General features: G+C 43.2%; 1 protein-coding gene across 2 annotated transcripts in view; it reads right to left on the bottom strand.

Annotated features, from left to right (window-relative positions):
- The window catches only part of cnksr1 (connector enhancer of kinase suppressor of Ras 1), a 67,919-nt gene that overhangs the window by 28,864 nt on the left and 25,891 nt on the right, over positions 1 to 13,164 (bottom strand). For both annotated transcript variants that reach the window (XM_052036359.1, XM_052036360.1), the window contains exons 5-9: positions 13,111 to 13,152; positions 12,256 to 12,375; positions 7,627 to 7,683; positions 2,877 to 2,945; positions 998 to 1,144 (exon numbers count right to left, since the gene is read on the bottom strand). In XM_052036359.1, the coding sequence (XP_051892319.1) occupies positions 998 to 1,144; positions 2,877 to 2,945; positions 7,627 to 7,683; positions 12,256 to 12,375; positions 13,111 to 13,152 (435 nt within the window). The remainder of the gene's footprint in view (positions 1 to 997; positions 1,145 to 2,876; positions 2,946 to 7,626; positions 7,684 to 12,255; positions 12,376 to 13,110; positions 13,153 to 13,164) is intronic.

The following is a 13,164-nucleotide window of genomic DNA, read 5'->3' as shown; positions in this document are numbered from 1 at the left end:
TTATGATTATCATTGATCATTCCCAGGACAACCTGGTATTCCCAATACAATGCTGAATCCCATACTTAACTTTGGGTCCAACCTCTTAACTGCATGACCCCAATTGTCCTCCAACATTTGTACCCAACTCGAATCCAATCTTCCCAAACCTCTAAACTCAAGCCCACCTAGTTACCTCTTTGCTGCCCCAATCCTCAACCCCAACCATGCATCCCACACACAGTACAAATTCAGCTTGCTACCCAGCGCACCATGACCAGAGCATAGGCTCTGCTCATCCTGCCCAGGTATAAAAATTAAAACACATCCCAATCCAGGGGTAAACCAAACCCAATGGCTTCAATTTTATTTTTCAGATCTGACATTTGCCAACTCAGCCATTTCCACAAATATAAACATCACCAACTGATTTGTGCAGAATCGCATCTGGGGCATGAATCACCTGGCCACTTGACTCAGCATGGCAGTGACCCAACACACATCCAAAATTTTAAATCTTCGCTACCATGCAAAACCCTTAACTGTGCATTTCTTTCTTTTTCCCTCTCTTCTTCCAGTCAAACTCACCACTCTCTTCAGATCTTCTTGCCCCCTTCAGCAGCATCATTTTCCATTGCCTGGTTGGATACATCAGCTCTGATTGTGATCCATACCCTAGATAGAAACAGCCTCATAGTGCTTGCCAGAGTACTGGACATCAAGTTATGAAGTGATGAGCTAACCTAGTCAAATCTCAACATGGTTAGTAGGGCCATAAGGCTTAAGTCAAGGAGCCGGGCTCTGTTTAGGTCGACTAGTACTTCCAGGCCCCTTGCAATAATTACCAGAACTACCAGTCAATATTGGGAAGCATTGGTAACAGACAACTCAACAGAGTCTGTGATCAATAATTATACAACAGGTGGCATGATCTTTGGTTAAGTAAGAGGCTCAAGGCAATGAATAATCTACTGTCACATCTGCAATGCTCATTTTATTCAATGAAAGGTGTTCTCACCTGTGATAATTGGGATTTGTATGGATGTATATGCTCAGAGATACATAGAGACGGTAATATATCAAGGGGCAACTTTTTCATAACAAGAACCACTTGGCTCGGATTCTCTCGCAGTTTGGCAACCAGGTTATTCAATGTCCATCCAACCTAGTAACATAGGAAACATGATGATTTTGCAAGTACAAAGATAATAATTACAAAGACTAATTGAAAGAGGACCAAGTTTTTTTTGGTGCCAGTGTAAATAGCGTGAAAGGCTTTAAGAAACCAGTAACAGAAATGTTTCAGCAGTTCTCTGTAGGATCTAAGCAATAGGCTGGCACAGTGAAGGTCTGTATTCAGGATCCTCCATCCCTGACAGTGGGAGGTAAAGAGGGTGCCCACAGGATAGTCTTCCTTCCTGGGACATCTGACAGCAGCAAGCATGCACAAGATCAGAAACAGGATTAGTCAATGACTAAAGCTTCCCACCCCTCCCTTTAGATGAGAAATTGTGCACAGTATTTCTGGGGAGGGTGAAAATATATCTGGATCCATTATTAATGATGAGGATTGGCAATTGCAGAAAAAGAAAAAAAAATGCAAAATAAATAACCTTAAAAGGAAGCATCAGAACTGCACCATTAACAAAAGAGTTCGAGGTAACACACAATTACTCTGAAATCAATACTGGATATTTATTAACTTTCCATATCTCTTCTCATTACAACCTCAAGAAATTCTAAAAGACTGGTCAAATCAACTTCTTCATAAATCAACGTTGACTCCACCCATCCGGCCCGTTACCAATTTCCTTGATAAAAAGATTCCAGCATTTCGCCTACAACTAATAAAACTGGGTAATCAGAGAAGGGGCACAGTATTCAAAAATCAAGACTTTTCTAAGTGAAATGCATGGCAGAAGTTATGAATATTCATCCCTGCTAGATCAATTATAAATTTTAAATATGATATTGACTGTTGTTTGATAACAGATCTGTGACCTAACTCTGTCTCCATTGTAAGTGATAATGGAGACAGAGTTCGGTCACAGATCTGCCATAATCTCATTGAGTTTCAGAACAGGCTCAAAACAACCACATTACTCTGTTCCAGGGTATTTTAAAAAAAAAAGTTTAGGTTACAAGTAAAAAGTTCCTTATGGCATTATCCCAGAAAACCAGGGCCCTGCTGAGGGAAGTTAGGATATGGGAAAAAGATGGAGGGGAATTAACCAGAAATTTGGAGAAATGAAAATTGTGACAAAAGACCAGACAGCAGGAATGGTCGCACTGAATCAAAACAAAAGGGAAAGGACTGAGTCATGAAATCATAGGCAGCTAACCTTACCTCAGTTGGATTCAAACAAGCAAATTAATCATATTTAAATAATCTGGGCTAGTCAGCATGGAGCTGGGTAAGGCACTAATTGAATGTTTTGAGAAAATCCTGAGTAATATAACAGGAATGTGGTGGGAAGGATTCCCAGTTGAAAAATAAGGCACATGAAAATCAATTATTGTGAGACTCTCAGGTGTAATACTTTACTAAGTGTTTGGAGGAAGGGTAGAACAATAATATGGGTGATTCTATGACTGGTGTTCTTGTATAGGTTTAAGCCTTTCAAAGTTACCCCTATGGGTTTAAAGGGTAATTAAAGAATCACTTCCAGAAAAAGGGTTAGCAATGGCATAGATGAGATAACTGAAAACTCATCTGTGTACAAGACTGCTCTGTAATTTCCATGATCTCCCATTTGTGTCATGCACTTTGCAATACAGGACTCTCACTGTGACATTCATCTCTTCACCCACCCTGACAAATACCAACTCCATCATCCAACAATTGAACCACATCAAAACTAAATCATCTACCAGCTTGTTGGATACATATTACTTACCACAACCATATCATTCACCTGGACCACCTCATCTCCTGGCCGAATCTTCTGAGAGCGTTGAGCTGGAGACTGAAGAACGGCAAATGAAACCAGGCTCATAAAACATTCAATCACGGACAATTCACCCCAGGAATATGCACCAGAGGCACTGGGGAAGCTGAACAATTTCCTCAAATTATAAAATCAGAATAGCTGTGATTATAATTGTGCGACATGAATTCTCATAAACGAGTCCACCTTTCAGGTTAGACTCAAACAGCTCTCTCTGAGTTTTTTTTAACAGCAGTTTCAAGTCATAAAAAGAAAACATTAAAATGTCCTCAGAGTGGATCACATTTTACCTAAAAATGGACCTATATCTCCATTTACATAGAATCCTAAATTAGAAATCACTTTCTCTTTTCAAAGTGGTGCAGGAAGGTGGGTGGGGAAGTAAGCACGTTCAGTGGATAAGCATTTTGCCTGGCATGCTACTCAGGCACATATGACTGCATACAAGAACGCAAGAACAGCAGGAGTAGACCAGATGACACCTTGAGCCTGCTCTGCCATTGACTGATTGTCTACCTCAGTGACATTTTTCTGCACTATCCTTATATTGCTCAATTCCCCTGATATCCAGAAATCTATTAATCTCTGTTCTTAATTACTGAACTCCCATAGATCTCCAGGATAGAGATTTCCAAAGCTTCAATGTCCTCTGCATGGAGAGATTGCTCTTCACCTCAGAACTAAATGACATCCTTTATTCAGAGACTGTGACCCTTGGTCCTAGACTTCTCATCTTAAGAAAACATCCTCCCTCCATACACGATTGAGCTCCATGAGAATTTTGTGAATTTCAATGAGGTCTCCCTTCATTCTTCTAAACTGAAAAGAATACAGGGCTGGTCTACTTAATCACTCCCCATGCAGCAAACCCACCATCCCTGCAAGCAGCCTGGTGAACCTTTGCTGAACACCCTCCATAGGTAAGGAGGCCAAAACTATACACAAGACTCCAGGTGCAGTCTCACCAAGGCCCTATATAATTGCAGGAAGACATCTTTACTCCTGAACTCAAATCCTCTTGTAATAAAGGCCAACATATCATTGCCTTTCTAATCATTTGCTGCACCTACTTGCTCCCCACTCACACACTTTCACTATATCCCTTAAACCTTCTTTACATCCTCCTCCCTAGTTTTGCATCATCAGCAAACTTGGAAATATGTCATTGGTCACTTTAGCTAAATATAGATTATGAATAGCTGGAATCCAAGCACTGATCCTGATGGCACCCCACTAGTTACAGCCTGTCATCCTGATAAAGATCCATTGAGGAAGAATTTTTTCACCCAGAGGGTCACTTGAAATCTGGAACAGGCTGCCTGAGCATGTAGTGGAGGTAAAGGTTCTCACAGCGTTTGAGAAGCATCTGGATAAGCATTTAAACCACCAAGGTGTAGACAGCAGCAGACCAAGAGCTGGTGAATGGGATTAGTATACATAAGTATTTGGTGGTTGGCATAGAAATGGTGGGCAGAAGGGCCCGTTTCTGTGCTGTGAGGCCCTTAATGACTTCCAAGTCTGATTTCCAGAGTAACTGTGGGCTCACAGCAGGTACATACATTTCTACCAGCACTGCAATCGTATTTTGCTGGGCAAATGTAAATTAGTCAAAGACATAAACTTTTAATGAGCAGTTAGAACAAGAAGTGTTCAGAATGTGGGTGACATTGGCAAATGGATACTTATTGTTCACTCCAAGGTAATGTTCCATGGTGAAAGCCTCCTCTTTGAAGTGCTGCAATTTTTTATGACAATGATTATAGAAATTCAGGAACTCTGACAAATGTTCTAGTCATTACGGAAGGAATAGAGGGGATCATGGCACTATGGGAGGTCAAGAGGCCACTCAGTGCAGGAAGGAGATAAAACAGGAAACAGATCAATAGAGCAAGACACATAGATAAGAATGAAGAAATTGAGAAATACACTCAAACACACACCACAAAATGCAAAAATACAGAAGCACACAGACAGGGTAGTGTAGTGGTTATCATAACGCTATTACAGTGCCAGCGACCTGGGTTCAATTCCGGCCGCCATCTGTAAGGAGTTTGTACGTTCTCCCTGTGTCTGCGTGGGTTTCCTCCAGGTGCTCTGGTTTCCTCCCACATTCCAAAGATGTACAGGTTAGGAAGTTGTGGGCATGCTACATTGGCACCGGAAGCTTGCAGGCTGCCCCCAGAACACTCTATTGCAAAAGATGCATTTCACTGTGTGTTTCGATGTACATGTGACTAATAAAGATCTTATCTTAACAGCTTTTGAGGTATGTAATACTAGAGGACATAGGCTATAGCTTTAGGGTAAGGGGTAAAAGGTTTACAAGGAATCGGAGGAAGAACCTTTTCACCCAGAGGGTTGTCGGAATCTGGAATTCACTGCTTGTGGACAGTGTAGTCCTCCCTCTCACAACAATTAACAATCTGGACAAGCACTCGAATTGTAAACACATTGAAGGGTTTGGACCTAGTGCTGGTAAATAGGATCTACATTAATGGCCAGTATGGATATGGTGGGCCAAAGGACCTGTTTATGTTGTGTTTGACTCTGTGACAACATTGTAGTGTTGTCCTTATTAAAAGAATGATTCAGTAAAATGGATAGGAAATGTGCCTCACACTTACACAAGGTATACCCACAGGCACTTGCTGACAGAGCTGAACATATAAACAGAAGCCTAGGAAGGTGGAGAAAGGAGAGAGAGAGAGAGAGAGAGAGGGGGGGGGAAGGAGAGAGAGAGAGAGAGAGGGGGGGGGAAGGAGAGAGAGAGAGAGAGAGGGGGGGGAAGGAGAGAGAGAGAGAGAGAGGGGGGGGGGGAAGGAGTGAGAGAGAGTGGGGGGGGGTAGGAGAGAGAGAGAGAGAGAGGGGGGGGGAAGGAGAGAGAGAGAGAGAGAGGGGGGGGAAGGAGAGAGAGAGAGAGGGGGAAGGAGAGAGAGAGAGAGGGGGAAGGAGAGAGAGAGAGAGGGGGAAGGAGAGAGAGAGAGAGGGGGAAGGAGAGAGAGAGAGAGGGGGAAGGAGAGAGAGAGAGAGGGGGAAGGAGAGAGAGAGAGAGGGGGAAGGAGAGAGAGAGAGAGGGGGAGGGAGAGAGAGAGAGAGGGGGAAGGAGAGAGAGAGAGAGGGGGAAGGAGAGAGAGAGAGAGGGGGAAGGAGAGAGAGAGAGAGGGGGAAGGAGAGAGAGAGAGAGGGGGAAGGAGAGAGAGAGAGAGGGGGAAGGAGAGAGAGAGAGAGGGGGAAGGAGAGAGAGAGAGAGGGGGAAGGAGAGAGAGAGAGAGGGGGAAGGAGAGAGAGAGAGAGGGGGAAGGAGAGAGAGAGAGAGGGGGAAGGAGAGAGAGAGAGAGGGGGAAGGAGAGAGAGAGAGAGGGGGAAGGAGAGAGAGAGAGAGGGGGAAGGAGAGAGAGAGAGAGGGGGAAGGAGAGAGAGAGAGAGGGGGAAGGAGAGAGAGAGAGAGGGGGAAGGAGAGAGAGAGAGAGGGGGAAGGAGAGAGAGAGAGAGGGGGAAGGAGAGAGAGAGGGGGAAGGAGAGAGAGAGGGGGAAGGAGAGAGAGAGGGGGAAGGAGAGAGAGAGGGGGAAGGAGAGAGAGAGGGGGAAGGAGAGAGAGAGGGGGAAGGAGAGAGAGAGGGGGAGGAGAGAGAGTGGGGGAAGGAGAGAGAGATGGGGAAGGAGAGAGAGAGGGGGAAGGAGAGAGAGAGGGGGAAGGAGAGAGAGAGAGAGGTGGAAGGAGAGAGAGAGAGAGGGGGAAGGAGAGAGAGAGAGAGGGGGGGAAGGAGAGAGAGAGAGAGGGGGGGAAGGAGAGAGAGAGAGGGGGGGAAGGAGAGAGAGAGAGGGGGGGAAGGAGAGAGAGAGAGGGGGGGAAGGAGAGAGAGAGAGGGGGGGAAGGAGAGAGAGAGAGGGGGGGAAGGAGAGAGAGAGAGGGGGGGAAGGAGAGAGAGAGAGAGGGGGGAAGGAGAGAGAGAGAGAGAGGGGGGGAAGGAGAGAGAGAGAGAGAGGGGGAAGGAGAAAGAGAGAGAGGGGGAAGGAGAAAGAGAGAGAGGGGGAAGGAGAAAGAGAGAGAGGGGGAAGGAGAAAGAGAGAGAGGGGGAAGGAGAAAGAGAGAGAGGGGGAAGGAGAAAGAGAGAGAGGGGGAAGGAGAAAGAGAGAGAGGGGGAAGGAGAAAGAGAGAGGGGGGAAGGAGAAAGAGAGAGGGGGGAAGGAGAAAGAGAGAGGGGGGAAGGAGAAAGAGAGAGGGGGGAAGGAGAAAGAGAGAGGGGGGAAGGAGAAAGAGAGAGGGGGAAGGAGAAAGAGAGGGGGAAGGAGAAAGAGAGGGGGAAGGAGAAAGAGAGAGAGGGAGAAGGAGAAAGAGAGAGAGGGAGAAGGAGAAAGAGAGAGAGGGGGAAGGAGAAAGAGAGAGAGGGGGAAGGAGAAAGAGAGAGAGGGGGAAGGAGAAAGAGAGAGAGGGGGAAGGAGAAAGAGAGAGAGAAGGAGAAAGGAGAAAGAGAGAGAAGGAGAAAGAGAGAGAGCAGGAGAAAGGAGAAAGAGAGAGAAGGAGAAAGGAGAAAGAGAGAGAGAAGGAGAAAGGAGAAAGAAAGGAGGATGGGTGGGAGGAAGAAAGAAAAATAAAAACAAACACAGAAGATTGAGCAAGACACACAGAAGAAGGGTAACTGTATGCATGCATACTCCAAGACAGGCAGTTGGATAGAGATGAATAAATTACACTTACATTTAGTGCAGTCCCCGTGATAAAATGCAGCCCATTATTTGACTTGATTTCAATTCCCTGAACAAGATAAAGAAATAGCTTTTAATCTATAATACAGCCATGGTAAATAAAAGCATGACCATTTGCTTAGGGACATGGAATTTTCAGATTTGAAGTGATGAATGTGGAGCAGTTCATGTCATTTACTAAAATGCTTCTGAGGTTTAACATCTTAGCCATCTGTAACATTATCAGTACCGAGTGCCCATGTCAGCAATGGTCACAGCTGTTAGCCCTGATCACAGCTGTCACAAACCGAATTCATCAGCTGGGAAGAGGAGATCACTTCTGTAAAAATAGTTTGACATGAGGTTTTAGTTTAGAACCGAATTACCATTGTAGATTAAAATGAAAATAACTGCAGATGCTGGAAATCTAAAATAAAAACAGACAATGCTAGAAATATTCAGCAGGTCAGCCACAGCTGTGGGAAGAGAAACAGAATTGACATTTCAGGTCAAAGACAAAGGGCCTTCCGTTTGTATTTTACATACCATTGCAGATTATTGGATATGATGATCTCAGGTTGAATATACAAAAAAGTTTGAAAATGATTATCTTAGTGTCAGCAGACATTTCAGGCAAAGTATTGGTTAAGAAATCAGAAACCTACTTCAAACCTGCTCTATGTTTCTGCGGAGTTTCAAAGATGAGGAAATGGCCATTTTTCGCTAGGTAAGGTACAAAATTAAAAATTACCCACAGCACTTATTAAATTTGAGCAACTTAAAACATCTCCTTTATTGGACACTTGAACTGATTTGCTGCCTTTGTACCTTCCTATGACTACTACTATTTCTTAAGCAGTCTTGTGGGGTTGACACTTCTATTCCAGTTCTGAGTTGACAGATGAGGCCAATGTGGAAGCTGCAGATTTTGCCACAGGTGGGGCAGGCAGCAGGGTAGCGTGAAAGGTTCTAAGTTTAACTACGGCATAATCTGATAAATACCACTAGGAGTAGTATAAAAGGGAATCTCTCTGTAAGCTAATTTAGTTCAAATATGCCTATCTAGTGATCCTGGCTGTGGGGGAAATGTTAAAAAATCATTAGTGTTCCCACTTCCACAACATAATGATACTTTTGTAATAACAGCATTAAAAGGAGTCAAACAGATCAGCATGGAGTAGCCTTGAAGACCATATAACTGATGTTGGCATCCTGGGCTAGGCAGAAGGATAAATAAATAAATAAATAAATCAGCAGGGATTCTGTTGCTAGTCATTGCACAGTCATGTCTATCGGAATGTGTGTACGTATAGTTGTCAGGTGGTCACAGAACTGGACACCTCCCATGACTGAGCAGCCTAACTACACCCATTGTCTGGGGACACATACGGCAAACCATGGATGTAGTTCCAAAGGGCTGTCGAGCCTATGGAACAGTGGCAGCAAGACAGGGCAGGAGAGGGAAAGGATGTTTGTTGATGCCAATGATTTGATCGGAATTCACCTATGAAATGGTAAATATTTTAAATAAAGGAATTGTACAGAGAGATTTTAATCAACAGCAGTTGGAATTACAAACCATTTTGAACACTTATCTAAATCAAAGTGGATGCAGTTCAGAAAGACCTGAAATTAAATCCTGAATGATAACTACATTTACTGTATTATAGTCTAGAACTTCAAAAGAGAAATGAATGCATCTCAAATGGATGAATAAGAGAGACTTTTGACCTCTATGCAGGAAGTAAATCCAGTTCTCCAACAAACAAGAAACTGTGATGAAATTAGATTATATCAGCTCATTTTTTTATATCTATATAATTGAGCAATTCAATTGACAAGCTATGGCCCAAAGTACAAGAAATCACCATTTGAAAAGGCTGGAAGAGAATACAAAGCTATCCAAGCACTCTCCTTAACTAAAGTCCTCCAACCCAGGCAATGTCCTGGTGAATCTCCCCTCCATTCTTGGCAGCACAACCACATCCTTCCAATAATGTGGCGACTAGAACTGTGCACAATACTCCAAGTGCAGTGTAATCAGTGTTATATAAAGTTGCAACATAATTTTACAACTTTATATTCTGTGCCCCAACCTATTAAGGCAAGCCTGCCATATGCCTTCTTCACTACTCTATCTACCAGTGTTGCTTCTTTCAGGAAACTATGGGCTTGAACCCCAAAGGTCCCTCATTTCATCAACTGTCCTTAGTGCTCTACCATTTATTGCTCATGTTCTGTCCCTTTTGACTTCCCAAAATGCATTACCTTGCATTTGTCACAATTAAATTCCACCTGCCAATGCTCTGCCCAACTTTCCATCTGATCTACATCCTGCTGCTGGCTTGGACAACCTTCCTCGCTATACACAACACCACTAACTTTCATGTTATTTGCAAACTAACTAATCATACCTCCTACGTTCACATCGAAGGCATTAATATATATATAACAAACAACAGGGTCCCAGCACAAATCCTTGTGGTTCACCACTGGTCCCAGACTTCCAAGCAGAAAAGCATTCTTCCACCACTAGCCTTTGCCTCCTATCACCAAGCCAATTTTGGATCCAGTTGGCTAGCTTGACTTGGATCCCATGTGTCGTAACCTTCTTGGCCAGTCAACCATGCAGGAGCTTGTCAGATGCCTTACTAAGGTCCATAAAGACAACACCTACTGCCCTATCTTCTTAGATACCTCCTCAAAAAATAAATTATTGTGTCCCTGCAACTGTTTGTGCTCTCCCACTCCCTGCCCCCACACCTCTGAAGCTGGAATCAACTAATTAAATACTGTATTTCCTATATTAAATAGCTACACTATAACCAATGAATTACTGTTTGAAGAGTACTTTGAGATGCTGAAGTCGTGATAAGTTCTCTACAAGTGCAAGTCATTTCTTTCCCTAGCAATCTGTAAAAACTTAGAGATTATGGACCAGAGACTGAGGGAGGTCAGGAGGTCCTGAGTTTTGAGATCCAAGCATGAAATTGGAGTGTGTGTTGTTGACTCTGATTTCACAAAGCTGGTGAGCTTGCATGTAGATATGTGGAAAAACAAGGTGACATATGTATCGAAGCAGGAACTGGAAGTGGATATTGGAGAATGTGCAAAAGCATTATATGTAGAAGTCTCTTGGTCAGCAAGGAGGTGTATATATAGCAGCACAAAGTGGAAGGGTACATGGGAATGCATAGCAGTGAAGACGTGGAGGACTAATTTTGGAGGTCACAGAATTAAGAGTAGAGGAGTGCATGTTAAAATATGATGCCACAATTTAAGTGCCAGAAACTTTTCCCAATGTAATTTTCTCAATGAGTGGTCTCATTGACTGCATCACAGTTTCAACAGTTTAATTACACTTCAACTTATCTGCAAAATGAGCCACTAGAAAGGATTATGAAAGCCTGGGTGTGTTCAGATCAGAGACAATGACAACAGTTCCCCTAAAGGAATGAGAGAAAATATCTCCCAACCATAAACACATGGATCCCTCTTTACATTCAACACAAGAGTTCTGCACACCACATTATACACAGACTCTACATGCATGCACTGACACAAAAGAAACTCTAGTGAAGGAAATTATTAGGTGTTCTGTTCCCCAACTAGTGTTTCTAAACTATGCAAAAACATTCACAAGCAGTTACCTTTGACTGCTGAAGGCTTAGGGACCACCCCTGAGTGGCTATAGATCATAAACAAGACACTGGTTTGTCAATTTGGCTTGCAGTATGGTATATGAAAAGAGGAGCTGATAATGCTGCTTTGATAATTCATTCTACTGAGTTAAAGGGCTTTCTAGACCAATAAAACAAAGATTTAAGATCTTGAGATATCTTTATTAGTCACATGTACATCAAAACACACAGTGAAATGCATCTTTTTGCGTAGAGTGTTCTGGGGGCAGCCCGCAGGTGTCGCCACACTTCCGGTGCCAACATAACATGCCCACAACTTCCTAACCCGTACCTCTTTGGAATGTGGGAGGAAACTGGAGCACCCGGAGGAGACCCACACAGACATGGGGAGAACGTACAAACTCCTTACAGACAGCGGCGGGAATTGAACCCGGGTTGCTGGCGCTGTAAAGTGTTACGCTAACCACACTACTGATGAGACATTATTTATGGAGCAAGAAAAAGTGACTGAATTAACAGAAGATTATAATTAAACAATTACTTGAACCAAAGCAGAAAGGCAGGTCATCAATTTAATGTCTTAGTTGAAGGATGACAGTCTTAATGATGGAGCACCCCTACATTACTCCCCTATAATGTCCGCCTAAAATGCATGTTCAATCCTCGGTGGAGCTGTAATCCTTTGGCACTGTAATCAGGGGTGATACCTTGCCAACACAGCCAAGCTGGAAGATAAACATCTGCTTAGTGTCACTGCACATTAAGATAGCACAGTGTATATGAAACACTGCCAAGGCATTCTAGAGTTGAGATAAACACTCTAGGTCCATGAGATACAAATTACATATGCCTTTTTAAAAAAAAGTTATGAAAAACAAAATTGGGAAAAAATAGTTTCTAGTCTCTAAAGCCCAACTTCTAAGCATTCATTTAAAAATAATGTCCACGAGCTGTATTCCCTCCACAATCCCCCACGTCCTCAGGAGAACATGTAAACTCACCAGACTCTGTCCTGGTGAAGTGGTGAGTAAATGTATAGTCTCCAGGCAGGCACGTTGATTCACTAACTCCTCAGGGCTTTCCATGACCATATTTTCACAGAAACTGGAGAGCTCTCTGCACTGAATAAGGAAGGATTTTGTATGAGATGGGACCAAACAGAACAGACTGCACAGCAACATTACCTTACCTGCATCAGACGGAATGGGGAGAACAGCATGCTAAATACAACTGCCGGTTAGCTTTAGCAGGAGTGAGAGGTACTCACAAATTCAGTCTATTGAAGTCATTACACTGCATGTCTAGCCCTGCCAACTAATGATGAATCTCTATTGCAAACTACTCCTAAAAAGGTACAATTCTGTAGTTGTGTAATTATCTAACAAACTGTACAACTGACATTCAGCATGGACTGCTGGATAAACTTCCTGCACCCTGATTTAGTGGGGAGGTGACAGGCAAAAGGAAAGTTATTCCCACAGGCAAATCTCCTCAAGACATAGTTCAAATGGTTCCAGAGTGGGACTCAATTATCAGTCCAACTACCTCTCTGGGAATACTGTTGTTTAACTGTTGGTATCTAGTGTTCTCAGCATAGCAGCTGCCTCATTTGCTTTCCATTGACTTGAAGTGGCTTCCAGAACAGGAACCAGACCTGAAATACTAATTAAATGGTTTTGCTATTGTTCTTTTACCATCCCATAGCACAAATGGGGCATTGGTTTACACCTCATCTGAAATAAAGCACCACCAACAGCATTGTACTAGGAACCTAAGCCTTCTGACTCAGAGGTATTCACATGTTACTTGGTTTCATGATGATGCAATATAAAAGGAGATAATCGATTCATACTTACAATGCTAAGTATCCAGTTTTCTTTCTCTGTCTGGCTGTATTCCTAAACAACAGA

This window comes from Pristis pectinata, chromosome 22, assembly GCF_009764475.1.
Source record: "Pristis pectinata isolate sPriPec2 chromosome 22, sPriPec2.1.pri, whole genome shotgun sequence".
Lineage (NCBI taxonomy): Eukaryota > Metazoa > Chordata > Chondrichthyes > Rhinopristiformes > Pristidae > Pristis > Pristis pectinata.
Note: the sequence above shows the minus strand (reverse complement) of the source record. Positions and strands in the feature narration are given on the sequence as shown.